Below are 22,306 nucleotides of genomic sequence, written 5' to 3' on the forward strand. Positions count from 1 at the left end.
AAGCCAAGATTTCTCTGAGTGATAGAAAATGAGAAACTCAATGGGCCTCAGAGTTTGACATTATGCATCTGAAGAAGTGAGGTTCTTACCCACAAAAGCTTATGCTCCCAGTACTTCTGTTAGTCTCAAAGGTGCCACAGGACCCTCTGTTGCTTTTTAGGTATGAAAGTGCACCTTGCCTCTCAGGAAACGTAGTCTCCAGTAATCAATAATAAAGCATGCAAATTGTTTTGGTGTAAGAGAAGCAGAAATAGCTTAGGACACTGTATTATTAAAGTCTTCCATAGTTTTGGTTTAACTATGACTAGCTTCTTTTTCTGTTACTTCCTCTCCCTTCAGAGTGAAGTATGTTTTTTTTTTTTAGACCGTGTCACAAATTTTCAAGTGTGGTATGAAGTGGAGTCACAAATTCCAAACACCACTTCCAAGCATTCCAAGCAGCATCACTGTGGGGGAGGAAAAAATATATATATTTTTAACAACTGTAAACAAGCTTGGTTTTTTGGAATGTGCTGCAGATCACAAAAATGAAGAACTTGCTAGAGTAAATTCAGAGCTTGTTACTGGAGAGTGGAGCACAACTAAAAGAAAACTAAGCTATACCAAATATTTTTAAAAAGGGACTTGCTACGCTCCTACAAATTGTCTCAGCATAATACCAAGATAGCACTGATATCCAGGGGTTCAACTCAGGAGCAATAAGGGTGAAGTAATGATACTGTCCCAAGTTCATTCGCTATGCCAAACTCATCCCACTTGGCGTCTCCTTTTGAAATCCCACTCTGTACATTTTCATAATATGATCATCTCTCTTCTTTCTTGAGTGCTTTGGGCAGTGAACAAAGATGAAAAAATCCTTCAAAAATATTGATAGCTTCTACTTCTCCTTCCTCTCATTTGGCTTTCCTGGCCTATCTGAATATTTGGTGGACTAGTGGGATCTCTTGGTAACACTTTTCCAGCCAGTGATCTACCCAGGACAGAATTGTAGCCTGCTGTATATTTGCAGCATTTGCTACTGTTGCTAACTGCAGTATGAATAAACTTTTAAAAACTATTGCTTTATGCTGAGAAATCCATTGAAAGATGCCATAAGAAACCCCAGAGTTTTTTGGGAAGAATTGGGAATCATCCCAAAACATACTGTGTGACCTGTGAGATATAAAATACTTTTCACTTCATTCAGCTTCCATGTAGGAGTTTCTTTATTTTTTGCACGTGAATTTAATGCATGGGGAAGGTTCCCTATGGCACAAAGTTCTTTTATCCACAAACCAGACTGCATCAGCTGTGTTACAGTAAGGTTACCCACAATGTTCTTCCAGCGTCTTGCAACCAGGATGCAAAGGGGCCACCTCTAGGGGTGAGAGGGTAGCTTGTTTTCTATACCCAGTCAATGCTTGCTGATTTTGTGGTTGTGAATCATATTTCTATCATTGTTTCCAAAGCGAAAGTTATAATAGAGTTAAAGTACATTTTAATCAATTCCCTGCCATTGCTGGGGCCTTGGATATTCACGCACCTCAGTCCCTCTTGTTTTCTGCCTGTGGCACGTAACAGTCTTCTGTAGGCTGTAATACTTTGGTCTAATTTCAGTTGTTGGGTTTAGTGTGCACATGGTGTTGGTGGCCTGTGATGTGTTGGAGCTCAGGATATATGATCTGGTAGTCCTTTCTGGCCTTAAACACTGATAGTTCCTTGAAATGCCTGTAGTAGTGGGTTCTGAACGTGTGAAGTCTTCTAGTGCAGTTAATCCCTCCCTATAATATATACACACTGTTTGATCAGAGCTCTGATTTTAAGAAGTTTGTCTTCTAATAATGAAATAATTAGTAATGATTATTTGGTCACAAACCCATTAGTCAGATGTAGTTAATGATAGAGCTTCTAGATGCAACAAATGTTTTTTAGAATGGAAATAATGTTGGTACATTCAAATGAGGATTGATCACATAATTGTGATGACCTTTTATCTCTGACAAAGAGCTCTTCATTTTGCACAGTAATACCGTTTGTGTGATGGATCAGGTATTTATCCAAAGGATGTCTTTACAATTTTATTGATATTGAATTCTCGTGGAGCACATGAAGAAAAAAGTGCTATATTTTACAATAATAAATGTATTTGTAATTATTAATAGCCATAGTCTGAGTGGGTTTTTTGCTTTTAATTCCCTGTAGCAACATAGGCACCCAGTTTCCAGGTCAAGGTGTTTCTACTGGATTTTCAATGTACCCTGCATTCAGCCCATTACAGATGATATGGTGGCAACAAATGTATGCACGTCAGTACTACATGCAATAGTAAGTTACTTCATGTATCATCCTAGTGCAACTGCTGCGATAACAACCTACCATAAAAAAACTAGATAGCTGCTGTTTGTGTGACTGACATTTCTGTGCCTTGCCTCTTTTCTTTTTTTGTCTGGTTTTACTATTTTATACTTAACTTAATTTGGCTATTAAATTAAAAATTACTTAGCCTGCTTCTAAAAATGTATTCCTTTTAAAGTTTTATGATTGAGAGTGGAATTCTTCTGTTTGAAAGTATCTTTATTAACATTCACCACTGGAATTGTTGTGATACAAACATTAGACTCATTGGGCTCTTGTACTGCCCAGGCAACACTTCTGCAAGATGGGGTTAGCTAGTAATAGGCTCAAATCACAATTATTACAAAATTGTATTTTCGAGTTGAGGTTAGCAAGACCAGAAAAAAATCTCCCATGCCAAATAAAATGGATTCCATTGGTTTTAAGCCAAAAAGCAAGGGAAGTAGCCCTGTTGAATGTCAGTGCATCATGCTGGATGAGAATTTTGGTCCCAGAGGTAGATCTTCTCCTCTCTTCCACCTTACTCAGTTGGCAGTGGGGCTGGGAACATTATGGGGACAGCACACAACTGCTGACTGAGAGGTAATGCCGCGTGTCACTCTAATCATCTTTGCTACTGGATGCATAGAGTGGGCATAGTCTTTGTCCAGAAGAAACCGTGTCCTCAGCTGGGAAGAGGGTTATAATAGAGGCCAAACCTTCCCTATTTTCACCTTGTGGTGTCCAGATACTGCAACTTTGATTCTGTGCTAGATCTCACAATCATCTGAGTCCCCGGAGAAGACATACTTATTACCTGATAACAAAATGGTTCTTAAAGTTGAAATTTCATGTTATTTTCCAAACTCGATGTTTTACTCAAAAAGTAAAGAGCTTTTACTTAAACTAATCCTGTGCATCTCTTCTGGTGGAAGAGGGAAAATTTAGTTGAATTAATTTTGGGATTTTTTGCTTGTTATGCATCTAAACCTTGTTGCAGAATAATGTATATATTTGGTATACAATGGAGGAGGGAAAAGATGAGTGAGAGCTGCCACATGTCTGTCCAGAGGTACTGTATTACTAAATTTCCAGAGGAATTTTTTCTTTATCACACAATACCTGTGAAGTTTGCGTATATTTTATATACTTGTATTTAAGATCTCAAGTTTCCTAGGTACTTCAACTGGCATTTTTCTCTGTACAAAAGAGTTGTAAGGAAGCTTGGGTTTAAATACTACTTCTGATACAAAGCTGGCTTTTCAGAAAACATATTTTTAAATTTCAGTCAAGCTGCAGTTTCGGCCCAGGCAACATCCAGCACTGAACCAGTCAGATCAGCCGTCGCGCAGCCTGTAAATTCAGAGCATGTTCCTGCAAATGAGCCCCCAGCAGTGCCAAACGTAGCAGCACAGGAGAACAGGCCTGTAAACCAGAATGTTCAAATGAATGCACAAGGAGGTCCAGTAGTGAATGAGGAGGACTTCAATCGAGACTGGTTAGACTGGATGTACACATTTTCTAGAGCAGCTATTCTCCTCAGCATTGTATATTTTTATTCTTCCTTCAGTCGGTTTGTCATGGTAATGGGAGCCATGCTACTGGTTTATTTGTGAGTAAAAAATATTCATTTATGAATAGCTGTAGTTTAGATGCATGGAGTATGATTATCAGTGTATGACTGTAATTATAAGCTAACTTTTAAAGGTGTGAAATTGGATCACTTTACAGAATTCCAATGTAAAGGTGAACTCCAAAGAATTTGTAAAAGGGAAGAATTAATGATAATCATTAACAGGGCACGTACAGAAACTCTGCTTTCAAACAGATGTTCAAATGTAGTCTGAAAATATAGAATTCTTGAGTTCTGGATTCCCTTTTCCCCTGTAAAAACTGATGGGCATCACACCTAAAACATGCTGCTTTTTAGATATTGGTGATGTCAACTTATTAACTGTTGCAGGGAAAACATAGATTATGGAAACAGAACTTAAGAGGTGAGTGAAGGAAGAATTGAATTTAATTCGATTGATTTCAGAAGCATTTGTTTGCACTGACGTAAATTACATATTGTTTCTGATTGGGGATCTTAAAGGTGAACTGTAAAGCTGAACTCCATTTTGAATTAAGCACAGATATACTTACTGAATGTTCCCAGTAACTTGTATGGGCTCCGTGGAGACACTCCAGAATTCAACATTCAGGGGCTTTATAGATATCAGAAAAGGAAAGCTTTACCATACGCCCCCTTTAAAAAAACAAACCAAACCAAACCAAAACAAAAAACCTGAAGCTACTGCCTTTTGCTACCAAAATTCATTAACCATGACACTGAGGTTTAATGAATTTAAAAATACCATCTCAGCCAGGGTGAAGGCGCCTAGTGTGATCTGGATGGAAGTGGAAAGTGCCAGAAATACTTAATGATTATATAGCACTTTCATCTTGGGCTACTTTCAAGAGGTAATTTTTAAGGAATTAAATTTGAGAAGATCTGCATTTAAGATTTTTGCATTTTCATATTCAACTTAAAATATGGTTGATTCTGCTACCGACTTAAAACTGCCTGTCAGAAACATCATTAAAACTGAGTTGCTCAGGAACATAATATTCACTTGCACATTACCATGATCACTGACATCAATAAAATATCAAGGTGTGTGGGTTTTTTTTGTTTTTTTTTGGACAGGCAAGTAGGGGAAAAAACTTACGGTGAGCAGAATTTTTCAGTGCTGACTTAAAATAATACAGGTATTAGCTGTTCTAAGAAGCATTTTATTCTATATTTGGGTTAACAGGGATCTCTTCAGTTAGTTTTGTTACTTAGAAATAATGCTCAGACTCCAGTATTTCCCCAACAGTCCAATCAAGATGAAGAATGGATTATCTGTTCTTCATCTGCAAGTAAGTTTAATGAGACTTAGACATGTAGATAGCAGTTATTTTCCCATTGTAGAAATTTCATAAGCAGCTTTACAATTTAGAGAGACAAGGCTTTTAATTGTTCATTTTATTACATAGACACCAAGCTGGATGGTTCCCCTTTAGGCAAGAGGGAGGCCAGCAACAGGCAGCCAATAACAATGCAGAAGTGAACCCTGATGGACAAAATGTAAATAACCCTGACCTTGAGGAGATGGTAGGTGAATGTCAGCTTGGATGTTTCATGTTTTCCGGTATTCTCTCTCTTTCAAATAATCTGTATTTGTAACTGAATAGTAGTACAAAATTCAGCTTGAATCGGAAAGGAATGACAATGGAAATGCACTTCTCTTTTTTACACCAAAAAAAAAAAGTAACCTTAATAGGTGGGATGGACAGAAGGGAAATTAATCATTAAACATTTAAAAACAAAAAGCTAAAGCCTTATTATGAAAAACCAGATCAATACTGCCTTCATCTTTGTCTCTAATATTTAATAGAGAACTGCTACTTAGACTTACTCCACTGTTGAATGAGTTTTGTGTTTATGCGACTAGATCCCTCACAGAGAGTTGCCCTGTTAATAGGGTTACTTTATGTAGGAAAATATTTCCATTAATATATTCTACCTCTTTATTAAAGCAATTAAACCATTTAGACAATTTCTGTTTTAAAAGGAGCGTCTTATGGATGATGGGATTGATGAAGAGAGTGGAGAAGATGCAGGTGAAGATGGCAGTGCAGAGCAGCATCCTGGATTCATGGCTTCAGCTTGGTCCTTCATCACCACCTTCTTCACATCGCTCATCCCTGAAGGACCTCCACAGGTTGGCAATTAGGCTCAAGAGGAACTGTGCCAGGCAGCGTAAGAAGCTGTACATAGAAGAGGGAGCTGAATCTAGGGGGCATTTTAAATACAGTGCAATTTCAAAAGATTTATATTAACTTTTTGATCATGGTGTACAAAAATGTGTATTTTTCCCTTTTGGCTTTCTCATGCATATGAATATTTTAAGCACAAGTGGATTACTACATTTTTTTTTTAAGTTCTTCTTTTTTCTAAAGAAGAATTAAATGTAAAGATACCGGTCTTCCATGTTTTATTTTAATTTTAGTTGTAAATTACACTGAGACAAGAAGTTTGTAGGTTGTGTGCACGATTATTCCTTTGAAGAGCTGTTAAAAGTATAAATGTCAACAACAAAAACCTTTTAAAAATGAGATTTATCCTCCTGGTAAATTTAACTTAACCGTGAGTCTTCCTAATAGTCTTAAACACTATATAAATCCTCGTCTGAGTTTTGTGTTTATGGCATCCCCAAAAGAATTCTATTCAGACAAAATATTACCTGCTAATGGTATGTTTTTTTTCTTGTGCTATAAAGTACTAAGCCTCTCATGTAAGAAGCTAGAAAGTTTAAATATCTTGAGGCTATATAGCCAGTTTCAATAAATTTTGGGGTGATTTTCTATTTTAGACAGCTCTTCAAAGAAAATTAACAGTGATCAAGTACATCATCAATGTTTGATACATACAGTGCTTTTTAAAAAAAGATGTACTGGAAAATAGACATATGTAATTAGTTTTTTTAATAAAAACCAAGTTACAGTAACCCTTCTGGATGCTTGTTCCTATAAATACAACCTTTTATCTTAAGTGCAAAAACCCTACATGTACACATCAAGGATGAGAACCCATGAATCACAAAATTGAAATTATATGATAAGAGCCATATTGCACATTGTAAATAAAGGTACATATTTATAATGGCAGAGGTAATGTGGTAGATAGTTTATCAATTTCATGATTTCTGTGCTTTTAAACTATTAATTTCAATATAGCAGAAACAATGTTTTGCGTTCTTTTGGGGGTAAAACTAAAGATGGTAGTTAGCCTTTAAATGAGAATTAATACATTGCACATCCGTGGCACAATCCCTTACTGTATGCAGTAAAGTCAGGAAGTAACTCTTTCCTTACCCATTTAACAGTTGAACTACACAGTTCAATTTAACATGGATGCCCACAACTCTTGTATGTTTTGTGCTTGATTACTTCAGAAAGGCTGAACAGATGATGCTCACTTAATAAAATAAAATAAGGAATTCATATCTTGGCTCTGCCTAAACATGAAGTTTCAACCCAAAGGACAAAGTTAAGAGAATTTATGAACAAGTGAAAAACAAGACTTTAAAATGGCCTGCCCGTATCGGTATTAACTATTGAAAGTGCTATAGTAAGGAAATATTTAAGCCTTAAAATAACTATTCTATTTATTTGGATTTATACAATGCATAAAGTGCCTGTCAAAGATTCAAGACCCTTGTGACATGTTAAAACCAGCTTAATTGATACAGACGAGTAAAGAAGAGCTTCCCTTAAACTAGAAAATAGTCAGCCATGAATATTAGCCTTCAGTACATAAATACCCATATGTTCTTAATGCTCTAGCATTTGTAATGCCCTCTTAAAGGCTTCAAAATATTTCTTTTACTGCCTGTTATAGAAATAATAGGTTGATTTTTAAGTGGGCTATTTTGTTCCCTTGTTTTCACTGGGACAGAAGTCATAACTCCCTTTGGTTTACATCCTTGTTATGCAATAGCACAGAGGTGTCCAAACTCTCTACCCAAGTGATGGCTGCCTTGGCAAGTTGGCAGGTATCTGAATCTCACCTAATGGATGTAAAATTAATGTTTGCGCAAACAGTGATCTTGAATACAACGATAGGACTCTCAGTGGCAACCCTAGACATTGTAGGACTAATTTGTGATAGCCAACAGCATCACATTACCGAGGCATCCAGATCTCTAGCTTGTACCCACCTTACCTGTTCCCCCTGCAGTTAGTCTTTCCTGCTGTCTTACAAGCTCTGTGTCTAACATCTGCAGTGCTACAACATGGTGGCAGCCCAACAGTAGTAGCTGCTCCCTGCTGGGAGACATCCTTTTTCGTGCTGCTGCAAGCAAGTGCTGGCAGCTCCCTGCTGCTGACAGATGGGATTGAGAGTACCACTCCCACAGTGATTCTGGCCCTATGCCAGTAATAGTGGCGACCAGTACAGAAGAGTCCCTGCTTCATTGTAGCCAGACAAGCTAAGAAGAGATTTGAATGTGGGGAAGGTAAGAAGACGAGAATGGCAAACTAAGCAGGAGAACCTGATGATGAGTTAAGTGGATCATGGAAAGGAGTAACTTTTTAGGGTTACATCCAGATCCATAGCTTTGGAGGAGTGGGATGGCCAGTCCTGAAGAAACGATGCTCCTAGGAGCCCATTGATCAGCCCACTGATCAGCACACTGATCCTTGAAACTCCTGCCCTTACTGGGTTTTGTGGGGAAAAGGAGGGGAGGAAGAAAAACTAACTTGGAGGGTGACAGGCGACGAGGGAGGGAAATAGATATGAGAGGGAGCATGAAAGCCAGAAGGGTACTGGCAGGAGGAGGAGGAGAGTTGGGAAAGAAGTGTGGAGAGCTAGAGGGGAGTGGACAAAGAAGGTAAAAGATGGGGGGCTGAGGGTGAGGTAAAGGGGAGGAAAATAAAGGGGATAGAGACAGGAAAGAGAATGGGCAAGTGATTGGGAATATATGCACAAAGGAAAATTTTCAAGACCAGTTGAGAGGAGAGAGCCATGGGTGATGACTATAGTCAGTGAAGGATCAATTTCCTGCTGTTGGTGGGTTGCAGGGCACATGATAAAGGAGGAAGAAAAGGTGAAAGAATAAGAGAATGGAATATAAATAAAAAGTGGGGGATGGCAGAATGGAATAGAGAAATGGAAATAATAGAAAAATAAGCTGAAGATTAATAAATGACTTAATTATTCACATTTCTTACATTCTATTCTGTTTTAGGAGCTGGTCTCAAAAACTCAAAATACACAACATCACCAAATTTTGCACTATTTTACATCCCAAACAACCCCATTGAAGTCAAAGGATGTTTTGTAAGGCAGCACAGAATTTGTCCCAATAGCAACGTGAACATACTGTTTAACACTTACATGAATTACACACCGATGTTTTATATAATAGACAAAATGTCAGTCCCCCTCCCAATTTTATAGGTCGGCTGACAGGAGACACAGAATATTACACTTAAGTGTATGTCTACACAGCAAAGAAAAACCTGTGACTGGCCCATGCCAGCCAGCTCAGGCTGCAGGGCTGTTTCATGGCTTGGTAGACTTCTAGGCTTGGGCTGGAGCCTGAGCTCTCGGGCCCTCCCACTCCACAGCCCTAGGAGCCCGAGTTGGCTGCCATGGGCCAGCCACAGGTTTTTCTTTGCTGTGTAGACATACCCTTAGAGGATACTGTTACACCTCTTAAGGCCAACCCTACTTCACAGCATTAGATACCACCACTAGAGAAAATAATTCTGGCTAAAATGTTTGGGGAACTAACACAAGACTATGCCATCTGAAATATTTTTGGACTCTGTGAGGACATTAGCAAGAACAATCACCCCTAGTAATCTGGCAGATGCAAGCCACCAGCATCATTGAACATCATTGCCCCTCCCCTTGAAGACCAATGTGTGCAGTCTAAATAAATACTTTGTGTTCACTTTCCCTGTGTATAATCTGTAGAAACAATTCAGTCGGGCATTCTAGTTCATTCAGCGATAACTACATTATCAGTTAACTTAAAAGAAGGCCAGTGCACAGAAACATGGAGATCTCACTCTTCCTCCTCCATTTTAAATATCTGCGTGAACAAAATATAGTGTATCCCTTTTCGTATTCACCTGGATAGCACGGTCGGTAATAGTCTGTGAGCTCCCAGTTGGCTGGGAAAATGGGCCGTGTCCAGCCTCAGCACCCCATTGCTCCATGCAGTGCTCTCTCCTCGGATAACCCATTCTGACACACAACAAGCAGCAATGGCTGTAGAGTGTACTTCATGTATATATTACCTTCAATCGAGATCTCCTTCAGTCTCACAAAAGCACATTCCAACACCATTCTAGACACACAGATTCCAATGCTAAGGCAGGGGCCATTGTGATTATCTTGTTTCTAGTCTGTCCTCCTGTATAACACAGGCCATAGAACTTCCTCAAAATAATTTCAGAAAAGAACATCCAAGTTCCTTGCCAGTGATGGAGAATCCACCAAGACCATAACTTGTTCCAATAGTTAATTTTTTAACAGTGAATGTAATTATGCCTTATTTCCGATCTGAATTTGTCTGGCTTCAACTTCTAGCCATTGGCTCTTGTTATACCTTTGTCTGCTAGATTGTAGCTGCATATAGACTGTAATCAAGTCACCCCTTAACCTTTCTGTTAAGATAAATAGATTGAGTTCTTTTGAGTCTATTCCTGTAAGCATATTTTCTAATCCTTATCAGTCTTGTGTTGCTTCTCTGAATCCTCTCCAGTTTATCAACATCCTTCTTGACTTGTGGAAACCAGAACTGAACAGGGTATTCCAGCAGTGATCACACCAGTGCCAAATGCAGAGGTAAAATAACCTCTCTGCTCCTACTTGAGATTATGTTGTTTATGCATCCAAGGATGGTGTTAGTCCTTTTGGCCCAGCATTGCCATGGGAGCTCATGTTCAACTGATTATCCACCTTCATCCTCAAATCCTTTTCAGTCACGGCTTCCCAGGATTGAGTCCCCCATCCTGTAAGGATGGCCTGTAATTCCACATTTACATTAAACTATTAAAACACACATTGTCTGCTTGCACCTTGTGACCTGTCCTCTTCATTATCTGCCATTCCCCCAATTATTGTGTTACCTGCAGACTTTTCAGTTGTGTGTTTGTTTTCTTCTAGGTGATGGATTAAAAACATTAGTGTAGGGCCAAGAACTGATTTGTGGGAACCCACTAGAAATTAATGTGCTTGATGCTGATTCCCCATTTACAGTTACATTTTGAGATTTTTTTTTTTTTTTTTTGAGACCTCATTTGGCCAGTTTTAAATCCATGTAATGTGTGCCATGTTTATTTTATATTGTTTTTTTATTCAAGAAGTTGTGCAGTACCAAGTCAAAAACCTTACAGAAGTCTGAGTATATTACATCCACACTATTAGCTTTCTCAAACACACTTGTAATCTTATCAAAAAAAGTGTCAGGTTAATTTGACTATCTATTTTCCATATACCATGTTGATTGTCATTAATTATATTGTCCTCCTTTAATTCTTTATTAATTGAGTCCCATATCAGCGGATTCATTATCTTGCCTGGGATTAACATCAGGCTGACAGGCCTATAATTACCTGGGTCTTCCCTTATACCCTTTTTAAATATTGGCACATGAGCTTTTTTCCACTCTTTTGGAACTTTTCCAGTGTTTCAAGTCTTATTGAAAATATCAGTAGAGGTCTAGTGAGCTCCTCAGCCATCACTGCTCCAGTAGGGAAACTGCTGTTTGTATGCAAAGTTCCTAAGAATTACAGTTGGCACAGAAATAACTCTATTTTCCCGCCATGTTGAAGAAATGGAATCTGCCACAGCTTTCCTGTGCAAGCTAGAATTTTAGTGTGTTCTGGCATGAACCATGCCTGATCAACCATCGGTTTTTACAGCAAGGAAGAAGCTGCTGCAGTCCACCACAGCGGAGTGAGAAATCAGTTCTAAAACTCGTTGACCTGATTTCTGTCTGCGGGGGTGGGTGGAGTATGTGGGAAACGAGTTCTGTCACTTACCCTAGCATCGTTCAAAACCCTTAGCTATTTCTGGGACACTACTAGCCTTGATCACGTGTCATTAGTACGCGCTTTATTCCAGTACAATGAAATAAGTACACCTCCAATACAATGTGCAATAAAATGTCTCCAATTGTGATCTTTTCTATGCCAAAAAATTCTGTTGCACAGCAGTATTCTGTATTAGCAGCCAGCCTCTGGATGCTGTGTTATTTCTCTAGTCCAACCATTGTCATCGGAGTGGTTTGTTTTAAGGCGGTTTACAGCTCATCGTTGGATTTGTTCATTTGCAGAATCTCAGCCAGTCACTGCTCCTGAAAGATGCTGGTTTGACCATTCTGGAGGCTGACATACTTTATTTATCCACAAAACTAGTATGTAATAGCAAGGGCTCTAGGAGTGTGAGCTTCCCCATACTGATGTCTCAGCTTATTGGCTGAGATGGATTAAACTTTAAACCTTTTTTTGGAAACTAGTATGAAGATATAGAGGTCAAACCACAGTAGTATCCAGGAAGAAGATGGCCTAGAAATAAAAAATATAGACAACCTTGTGTGATTTTTGGACTTGTAAAGGAGAAAACACCTAACAGTTGTTCTTCCTTCCTAAAGCATCAACTTATGCCTATTTCAAAGCTTTGCACTTTGTTGAAATGTCATTAGTCAACACAGTTCTACCTCTCTATTATGTGTAAATGTGCACATTTTAAAAAAAGATGTAGTTAGGTGGGGATCAATCAAAATCTGATCCTGGGCTGCTAGTGTACTTTTGCTATTACAATTTATTGTCAGTGTGTGGAATCATGAAGCTGAGACTCTGGGCTTGGCTCCACTTGCAAGTTACAGCACAATAAAGGAGCCCCGGGTGCACTAGCTCGCTACCCGTCCACACTGGCAAGGCACGTAGAGCGCTCTCACTCCGCGGCTACAGCACTACTGGTACTCCACCTCGGTGAGTGGAGTAACGTTTGTTGTGCCGCGGCGCTAGTGTGGGTGAGGTGTTGCATTACTGTGCTCTGATCAGCCTCTGGAAACGTCCCATAATCCCCTTAAGTCAAGTGGCCACTCTTGTCATTGTTTTGAACTCACTGTAGGAATGCGGATATGCCGTTTGAAAGCTCCATTTCTGACAGCCAGCTGCTTATCTGCTCCGAGACAGATAAGTGTGGAATGCTGTGTGTGTGTGTGAGAGAGAGAGAGGTGGGGGAGAGGGGAGGTGGGGTCTGCTGCTGTCTGAACTTACAAGACAGCATGCTGACATGTTCTCAGCCCCCGAAAAACCCACTCTCTCTCCCCCCACATACACACAACACACTCCCTGTCACACTCCAGCCCAGCCCCCGCATTTGAAAAGCACCTTGCAGCCACTTGCATGCTGGGATAGCTACCCATAATGCACTGCTGCAAATGTGGCCACGCCAGTGTGCAAGCAGTTGTCAGTGTGGACAGACTGCAGCTCTTTCCCTACTGCACTCTCCAAAGGCAGGTTTAACTCACAGCGCTTTACATCTGCAACTGTAGCCATGTAGAGGTTATTTATGCCAAACTTTGCTTGGGTTTTCGTCCTACACTGTGGTCACCACTGGGTGAGAAGTATAGGCACAGTTGACAGCTGTTGTCTTTTTCCCAGATAAGCCAGGTTTGTCCCAAAACTGTTAAAAAGGGCAAGGGTGCTGGAGGAGTAAAAGGGAGGAAGGATGGTAGACGTAGTATTCCCCTTAGACTAGCTGAAATATAAACTCATAGACTCTGTCTACAGTGGGTTTTTTCCAGTGGTGTAAACTCCTAGAAAAGACTTAGTTTGTAGGAGTGCAGCATAATTTGTACTGCAGCAGCTTAATCTGGCAATAGGCATAAACTGCACTGGTACAAGTCGTGTTTACGTTGGGGTTTTTTACCAGGCTATCTCCACCAGTGGTCTAAAATGTAGTGGAGACAAGTGCATGTATGAAATTCAGCAAACCTCATTCACAGAAAGGATGTAGATATGAATTCCATCTGGTGGAACTGAATGAGAGCAGTAGCATTTCTCTCATCTCCCACTAGATGGTACTATAACTGCACCCAAGTCCCACACAAATTCCATTTTAAACTCTCATATGAGAATGTTTGCTCTTGAGAGAGAGAATGTGTGTCTAAATTACAGCTGGGGATAATAGTGCTTGTTGAAATACTATCAGAATGTGATGAAGGTAGGTGGGAGGGGGTGGTGGTGGTTAATTTTTGTTTTTTTGCCAGGCATGCTAAAAATCTAGTTTGGGCTCTGTGTGCTTTCAGTAAGATGTCGTTTTAAATTTTAGCTCTATTACATAGAGAGTCTTGTCCAGGACAGTTCAGTTTTGTGTTACCAAGTTAATTCCATTCTCGGACTGCCTGTAAACTGAAGGCTTGGAACAAATTGATAAATTAAACAGTTATAAGTCACCAGGTCCAGATGGTATTCACCCAAGAGTTCTTAAGGAACTCCAGTGTGAAATTGCAGAACTTCTGACCTCTGGTATGTAACCTATTGTTTAAATCAGCATCCGTACCAGATGTCTGGAGGATAGCTAATGTAATGCTGACTTTAAATAAATAAAATAAAATAAGAAAAAAAAAGGATCCAGAAGTGATCCTGGCAATTACAGAACCAGTAAACTTAACTTCCAGTCCAGGCAAATTGGTTGACACTACAGTAAAGAACAAAATTATCAGACACATAGATGAACATGATATGCGGGAGAAGAGTCAACATGGCTTTTGTAATGAGAAATCATGGCTTACCAATCTATTAGAATCCTTTGAGTGTGTCAATAAGCAGGTGGACCAGAGTGATCTGGTCACCATAGTGTACTTGGACTTTCAGAAAGCCTTTGACAAAGGTCCCTCGCCAAAAAATCTAAAGCAAACCAAGTTGTCATGATCAACGACAAGGTCCTTTCATAGATCAGTAACTGATTAAGACAGGAAGCAGAGGATAGGAATAAGTGGTCAGTTTTCACAATAGAGAGAGGTAAATAGCAGGAGGGTCCCCAAAGTATCTGTGCTAGGACCTGTGCTTTCAACATATTCATAAATGATCTGGAAAGGGGGTGAATAGTGAGTTGGCAAAATTTGCAAATGATAAAAAACTACTCAAGATGGTTAAATCCAAAGCTGACTGAAGAGTTACAAAGGCATCTCACAAAACTGGGTGACAAAATGGCAGATAAAATTCTGACACGATAAGTACAAAGTGTAATGCACTTTGGAAAAAATAATCCCAACTAATGATGGTGTCTAAATTAACTGTTACCATACAAGAAAGATCTCTGAGTCATTATGGATAGCTCTCTGAAAACATCTGCTCAATGTGCAGTGGCTGTTAAAAAAGCTAACACTATTAGGAACCATTAGGAAAGGGGTGGATAATGAAACAGAAAATATCATAATGTCCCTATATCAATCCATGCAACGCCCACACCTTGAATACTGTGTTCAGTTCTGGTCGGCCCCCATCAAAAAAGGTGCATTAGAATTGGAAAAGGTGCCGAGAAGGGCAATGAAAATGATTAGGGGAAATGATCAGCTTCCATATGAGGAGAGATTTTAAAAGACTGGGACTGTTCAGCTTAGAAGAGAGATGACTAAGGAAGGTTATGATACTCTATACAGTCATGAAGGGTGTGGAGAAAGTGACTAGGGAAATTCTGTTTATCCCTTAATACCACAAGAATAGAGATCACCCAATTAAATTAATAGACAGCAGGTTTAAAACAAATGAAGTATTTCACACTGTTCACAGTCAACCTGTGGAACTCATTGACATGGGATGTTCTGAAGGCCAAAAGTAAAACCGGGTTTAAAAAAGAATTAGATAAGTTCATGGAGGCTAGGTTCATCAGTGGCTGTTAGTCAAGATGGTCAGGGTCTCAATCTCATGCTCCTGTTGTCCTTAAACTTCCAACTGCCAGAAGCTAGGACTTAGGTCTGGTCTATACTACCCGCCTGAATCGGCGGGTAGAAATCGACCTCTCGGGGATCGATTTATCGCGTCCCATCGGGACGCGACAATCGATCCCCGAATCGGCGCTCTAACTCCACCAGCAGAGGTGGTAGTAAGCGCCGCCGACAAAAAGCGGCAGAAGTCGATTTTGCCGCCGTCCTCACAACGGGGTAAGTCGGCTGCAATATGTCGAATTCAGCTATGCTATTCACGTAGCTGAATTTGCGTATCTTAAATCGACTCCCCGCTGTAGTGTAGATGTACCCTCAGATGACTGGGATTGGATCACTTACAGTTGCCCTGTTCACTCCCTCTCTGGCACTGGCCACTGTCAGAAGACAGGTTACTGGGCTAGATGGACCACTGGTCTGACCCAGTGTGGCCATTCCAATGTACTTATTCAAGTCTAGAATCATGTCTTGGGCCACTGCCTTCATCATAAATGTTTTTGGTAATAGAGAGGTGGGGATTGAAATGTAGACGTTTGTCCCTAACTTCCATCTATTAGTGGGTGGCTTATGCCTGCTAGCACAATGGTTTATTTCCCTTTCATAAATATGTATGAATTTTATACAATGTCATTATGGATGGTCTCATCCATATAAATGTATGTATAAACCATTGGCAGCTCTCTCTTGTGGCAATGAGTTCCTCGGGTTAATTATGTCTGAGTAAAACATTTTCAGTTTAAAATGTGTTGCCTTTCACTTGTAGTGACCTATGTGAGATGTGTTTGGTACTGTCAGTCCAGTTCTCTTCCATATCAAGAGAAAAAAATCATAATTCAAGCCCTTGCTAGTAGTCTTAGCAGAGATACTAGTGATTTAATTGGGGTCAAAACTGGACCTCCCTCTCGCTTCTAGAAGTGGCCCCTTGAGCTCAAACTCAGGGCATATTGCTAAAGGGCCGTGGGGAAGCTTTCATTGCTGCTGCCGTTGCTATGCCTATTCTGTGGACTAAGATCTTCACCTTTCAAGGCTGTAAGTCCAGCAACTTTCACAAACGAGATTCTCTCTCACACAGAAATATTTGGCAATATTTCAGCTTGCTCAAGCACTGAGGCTGGGATTTTCCAAGCAGCCTAAGGGGGTATGTGCCCCTGGCACATAACCTCAACTTTATGTAACATAGTATTGGTGCTGTGAATCAGGGATTCATCATTTTATTACTTTCTATTCAATTTCTCTGACTCTTTCTTTTTCCTGCAGCCACATGGAATTGTAGCTACTGTGCAAACATCTTTCAGTAGTTAGGTGTTCATGCCAGACTTGGACCCTTGTATGTTTTGTATTATTCTGAACTGCATCTTAAGTATAATACAAAGAGCAGCATGGGTGAAACTAGGAAAGAAGAAGGTTGTGTATGGTTCTTGAGAGCAAATATATTTTCCTTTTTATTTGATAACTGTTAATATAAATGTTTACTTTATCATCCAAGTAACTTCTCCCCCTACACAGACTGTTGTGTGGTGTTGCTTAGGTAGAATGACTGGTGGATTTCACACACATACACCCCATATTGGTGGCTACATTTCACTGGTGAAGGGGGGAATTAATATATTCAGGTTCTTATACTGCTCTCATCTTCATAGTGTCTGAGCACCTTCTGGAAATGCAGTAAGGGACATGACTAAACACCTAGCCATACAGTATTCCAATACAAATCATGGGATGGATTCCTTAGAGGCTGTTTCTTCTCTTATTGTTCCAAAGTTCAGTTCAGGAACTTGGAGGGTGTATTTTTATGACTTTAAACTGTTCTGTATAATATCCTATGTTTCTGTCCATTTCAAAGGAAATTTGTGTGGATAAAGGGCAAGGGTAGGCAGAACTATAAAAACAAACAACAAAAAACAAACCAAACCAAGTGAGGGTCTGATCCTCAGCTGTTGCCAATGGGCATAGCTCTGTTGATTACACCAGCCAAGGATCTGGCCCAAAATCATCTATCCACAAGCAAGGCCTGTTGAAGGTATATCCTGTTATCTCTCAGCTGTCTCTGACTACATGGGACCGTTTCTGTGGCTAGACTGTGTTTCCACTGTATCCTGTTACATCTGATTTATGAGAGGTCAGACACACATTATGAGAAATAGATCCAAATTTCCTTCCATCCTTCAGTGTCCTGATAACCTCCTCCCATCTTGTTACTGTAATTTAATAACCTCTTATGTGTTAAATTTGAGAACCTGAATTATTGCTGCATTGATTAATGCTCATGACGCTACTAATGCTTGTGCTTCTAATTTCCTCCCTTCTCCACTGTTTGGTTTCTGTAGGCTGACTGGTACAGTATGAAGGTAGGCAGATATAGAAACGGGTTTAGATTCTTTTGATGATGATACTTTAGGGGAACTTTTGGGGGATGGAGGCATTTTCTTTAGGCTTTTTTTGCCTGTATACAAGCATTCTAACATGTCTGACATCTGCACAGGAGCAAACACAATTTAGTGTTTCTGGAAAAAAGGGAAGTGTCTTGTTTTCTTTTGCTTTTTTCTTTTCAGTCAAGTTGAAGAAACGTATCTAGGTCACTATGCAATAGTCTAGCTGTTTTCCCCTTGAATAATTTTTACAGGGTAAGAATTACTTCTATTCTTTCATTCCAGCTGCCTCCTTGTGGCATTTCTTTCTTTGCCTAGAACAAGACTATGGCACACCTAGCTCCTATTGGTGCACTTATATTCAATTAACGTGGATAATAATACTGACTTCCTTTGTAAAGTGCATTGAGAGACACTGCTGAAAAGCACTATATCAGAACTAGGTATCATGATGTATATCCAAGTTCCATGAATGCAATGGATTGTAACCTGGGGAAATCTCTGCTCCTGTTTCCCCCCATTTAGTAGCACAGCAATTTGAGTGCTAGGCCTCTCCTGAGCTGGGCTTGCCAATGTTTCCACATTGTCCTGAATTGTATTGTTAGGGATTTCGTAAGGTGGAATGCTACTGCCTGAGCTGGGGCTAATAAAACCACATCACATTGACATCAGATTAAACTCCATCTATGATCCCAGATGAACGGATTGGGGTTGATTTTTATCCACTTGTCCTGATTCAACAAGGTACTTAAGCACACGAATAGTCCCATTGTCTTAAAATATATCTCAAAGAGATTTGCTTGAATCCACAAATCCCAGGAAATAGTGCACCAACCTTGTGTGAGGCTGTACTCACCACTTAAACAGCACATAAATCCTTGCACAATGCCTGTTCACTCTGGTGAATTTAACCCTTTGTCCTGAAGGTTACATCGTGGTGCCTTGGTACTAAAGTACACATATGTGCATTTAGTCACTCACTGTTTTCTGGACCCTGCTATACTTAAACACAAAGGTGTGAGGCTAGCTTGAGGAATCATTATAGTGAATTTCTTGCGTTTAATTCAAATCCGTGAGTTTATTTTAATTAGTTTTTGTGTTCAATTTCCAGTTCTAAAACATTAACTGTCATTGGAATCATGGATGATGAGGTCTCAAACCAACATAGTTTTGATTTTAATGGGTTCTTTAAAGTTTTTCCATTGATTTATGTCTTCATTTATATAGTGCTATTAACTACAGAGGATTATGAAGTGTTTTATATGTAAACTATATATGAGAAATCCTTGACTCACTGATGTCATGCAGCCTTCACTTTAAAATAAATAAATTAATTAAATAAATCAAACAGCAGCTGTTTGAGCCAATGGATCTACTCATCTGCTTAAAGCTAAGTATGTGTTTCAGTGCTCTGCAAGGCCTAAACGTGGCTTAAAAGTGCACAGCAACACTACAAAGAATTTGTAACTGAAACTGCAGGGGAAATTTAAAAAGGCAAAACAATTTCCAAAGATGGAATTCGTTCAGGATACAGAAAATAACTCCCTACTCTTGTGAAAAGTCCCATTCGATTTTTAATGGGTGTTGGTGATCAGGACTTCAATGTTATGTCTCTTCTGAAAGGCTGAGGTAGTAACAGTTGCTTGGGGGAGGGGGGTCTAATCATTTCATTGGTCCTCCATTCCTTAACTCATTGTCACAGTAAAAAACAGCAACTCTATTGGACTGTCTGGCATGGTTGAAGGCTATAACCTGGTGATGAGAACACTGTTAGATCTCATCTACCCTACCGTTCTTTACCATGTTTAAATCAAGTTGTGACCTTTTGGGGATCACCCAGACCAGGAAGGGGTTCTGTCAGCACCTGCCATGTCTCCTTGAGTGCCTTTGTGCTATGCAGCTTTGGTTCAGAGCCATGACACCAGTAGACTGCCCACAAGCACTAGGTCTCACCCTGGCTTCCTCCAGCCCGGTTACTCTTTGGAGGGTGCCCCCAAAAGCCCTTCCAGTCACAGAGTCTCCCCAAATCTGTCCTTCCCAGTGGCAGCTTCATTTTTTGGGGCCCCCCCTCGGGACTCAGCCAAGAAAAAGAACATTCTCTCTTATCTCCCACCCGTTTTTCATTCTTTTTCTCTTCATCATCCCCCTATATTATAAGTAATAGGAAGTAAATGAAAATAAAGTGAGGTACCTTGATTGGGGGAGGGGGTTGGAGTGTGGGAGAGGGTGTGGGGGTCGGGCTCTGAGAGGGAGTTTGGCTCTGGGCAGGGGGCGGTACTTACCTTGGGAGGCACAGCTCCCAAAGCAACTGGCACACCCCTCTGGTAGCAACTCCTAGTTGGCAGGGGGCCACAGGGCAGCACGCAGAGCCAGCTCCCCCTCCTCCAGGGGCACACAGAGACATGCCAGCAGCTGGCCACTTCTGGAAGTGCCATGGGGCCACCGGCCGCGGAATGCAGGCAGCCTGCCTGCCTGAGCCCTGCTATGCTGCCAGCCAGGACTCAAAGGCAGGTTGTCAGATGAGATTTGTCCTGCATTTTGGGGTCCCATGCCACAGCACTGTTTGTTTCATGGTAAATCTGTCTCTGCTCCTCTCGGAGTTCTTAACTACTCACACTTTTACATTCTGGTTCATCACCCCCGAAGGAGTGAAACCGGCCCCTCAACTATCCGTTCACTTTGGCACACACACTCCACACAGTTAGCACAACAGAGACCTGCTTAGGGTAAAAATAAAAGGGTTATGTAATAGGAAAATCACAGATAAACTAGTAATGAATAGCAAACCTGTACACATGACACAGAAAACAAACAAAGACAACTTCAGGTTTACACTTTCAAATTAGACAAAATCCCTTTTCTAATACAAGTGACCTATTGCCTCTGAACAGTTTCCTAGAATACCCCCTACCATAGAGGGGATCCATCATTTCACAGACATGACCTGCCAAGTGACTGTCCCTCCGTTGCTGGATGCCTTTCATTTCAAACCCCTTCAGTTTTAAAAAGGGGGTTGAGTTTTTTTCCTTCAGTCACTATAGCTATTGAAAAGGGGGGAATCCCCAGTTCCCTCAACAGAGAGGACCGATACCTGCTGATAGGGGCATGGCACAAGTTAAAGACTTGGCTGCCCTGGAACAGCTTGAGTAATACCTCCTCACCCCCTGGAAAGCAGTGGTCCCTCCCTGCAGCTCCCAGCTGTTGCTCCCACCTCTCCCAATGCAGGCTCTGGCAGCTGCTGTGCAGGGAGGGGGCCCAGCCGCACCATGTGACTGAGCCAGGCCAGCAAACCCAGGCAGAAATCTGTTGAGGGGGAGGACACGTTACCCTGCATTTCCCCTGCCCCAAGTTGCCTCTTGTTCCTCAGTGTTTAACCATTAACTTTAATTGTCCATTGTTGGCTTTTCCTGGATTGTAAAATGGATCATTTCTTGCCTCTGGTTTTGTGTAAACACCTGGCTTGGGAGGCTCTCCTCCCTGCTGTGAGGCATATGTGAAAGTGTAGTACAGGTTATGAGCACAGTTTTCATAACCACAGTCTATACCAGGGGTAGGCAACCTATGGCACACGTGCTGAAGGCGGCACACGAGCTGATTTTCGGTGGCACTCACACTGTCCGGGTCCTGACCACCGGTCCGGTGGGCTCTGCATTTTAATTTAATTTTAAATGAAGCTTCTTAAACATTTAAAAAAACCTTATTTATTTTACATACAACAATAGTTTAGTTATATATTATAGACTTATAGAAAGAGACCTTCTAAAAACATTACTATGTATGACTGGCACGCGAAACCTTAAATTAGAGTGAATAAATGAAGACTTGGCACACCAATTCTGAAAGGTTGCCGACCCCTGGTCTATACATATCTCATCATGACCAAGTTCAGAACATTACAAGCTTTCATAAAGACTTTACTCAATGTATTTTTATATACAACAACATATACAATCAGTTGATTGAATTGCTTATTCTTTAGTGTTTAGACCCCTGTTCTCCTCTCATAGTGTCTGGACCCTGATCGTGACACAGGTCCTTTGCTTAGACAGAGACTAATGATCTATTATGTCAATTATGAGGGATGCTCTATCTATGGGCTAATGCCACTGTAGACCAAAACAGGTT

The 22,306-nt window shown here is 40.5% G+C and overlaps 1 protein-coding gene across 1 annotated transcript in view; it reads left to right on the forward strand.

Annotated features, from left to right (window-relative positions):
- HERPUD2 (HERPUD family member 2) overlaps nucleotides 1–6,848 on the forward strand; it is a 28,005-nt gene extending 21,157 nt beyond the window's left edge. The window contains exons 6-9 of the mRNA XM_054019295.1: nucleotides 2,182–2,304; nucleotides 3,602–3,925; nucleotides 5,335–5,452; nucleotides 5,913–6,848. Coding sequence (XP_053875270.1) covers nucleotides 2,182–2,304; nucleotides 3,602–3,925; nucleotides 5,335–5,452; nucleotides 5,913–6,074 — 727 coding nt within the window. The 3' untranslated portion in view covers nucleotides 6,075–6,848. The remainder of the gene's footprint in view (nucleotides 1–2,181; nucleotides 2,305–3,601; nucleotides 3,926–5,334; nucleotides 5,453–5,912) is intronic.
- Nucleotides 6,849–22,306: the final 15,458 nt, after the last annotated feature.

The sequence above is a fragment of the Malaclemys terrapin genome, chromosome 2 (assembly GCF_027887155.1).
Source record: "Malaclemys terrapin pileata isolate rMalTer1 chromosome 2, rMalTer1.hap1, whole genome shotgun sequence".
In the NCBI taxonomy this organism is placed as follows: domain Eukaryota; kingdom Metazoa; phylum Chordata; order Testudines; family Emydidae; genus Malaclemys; species Malaclemys terrapin.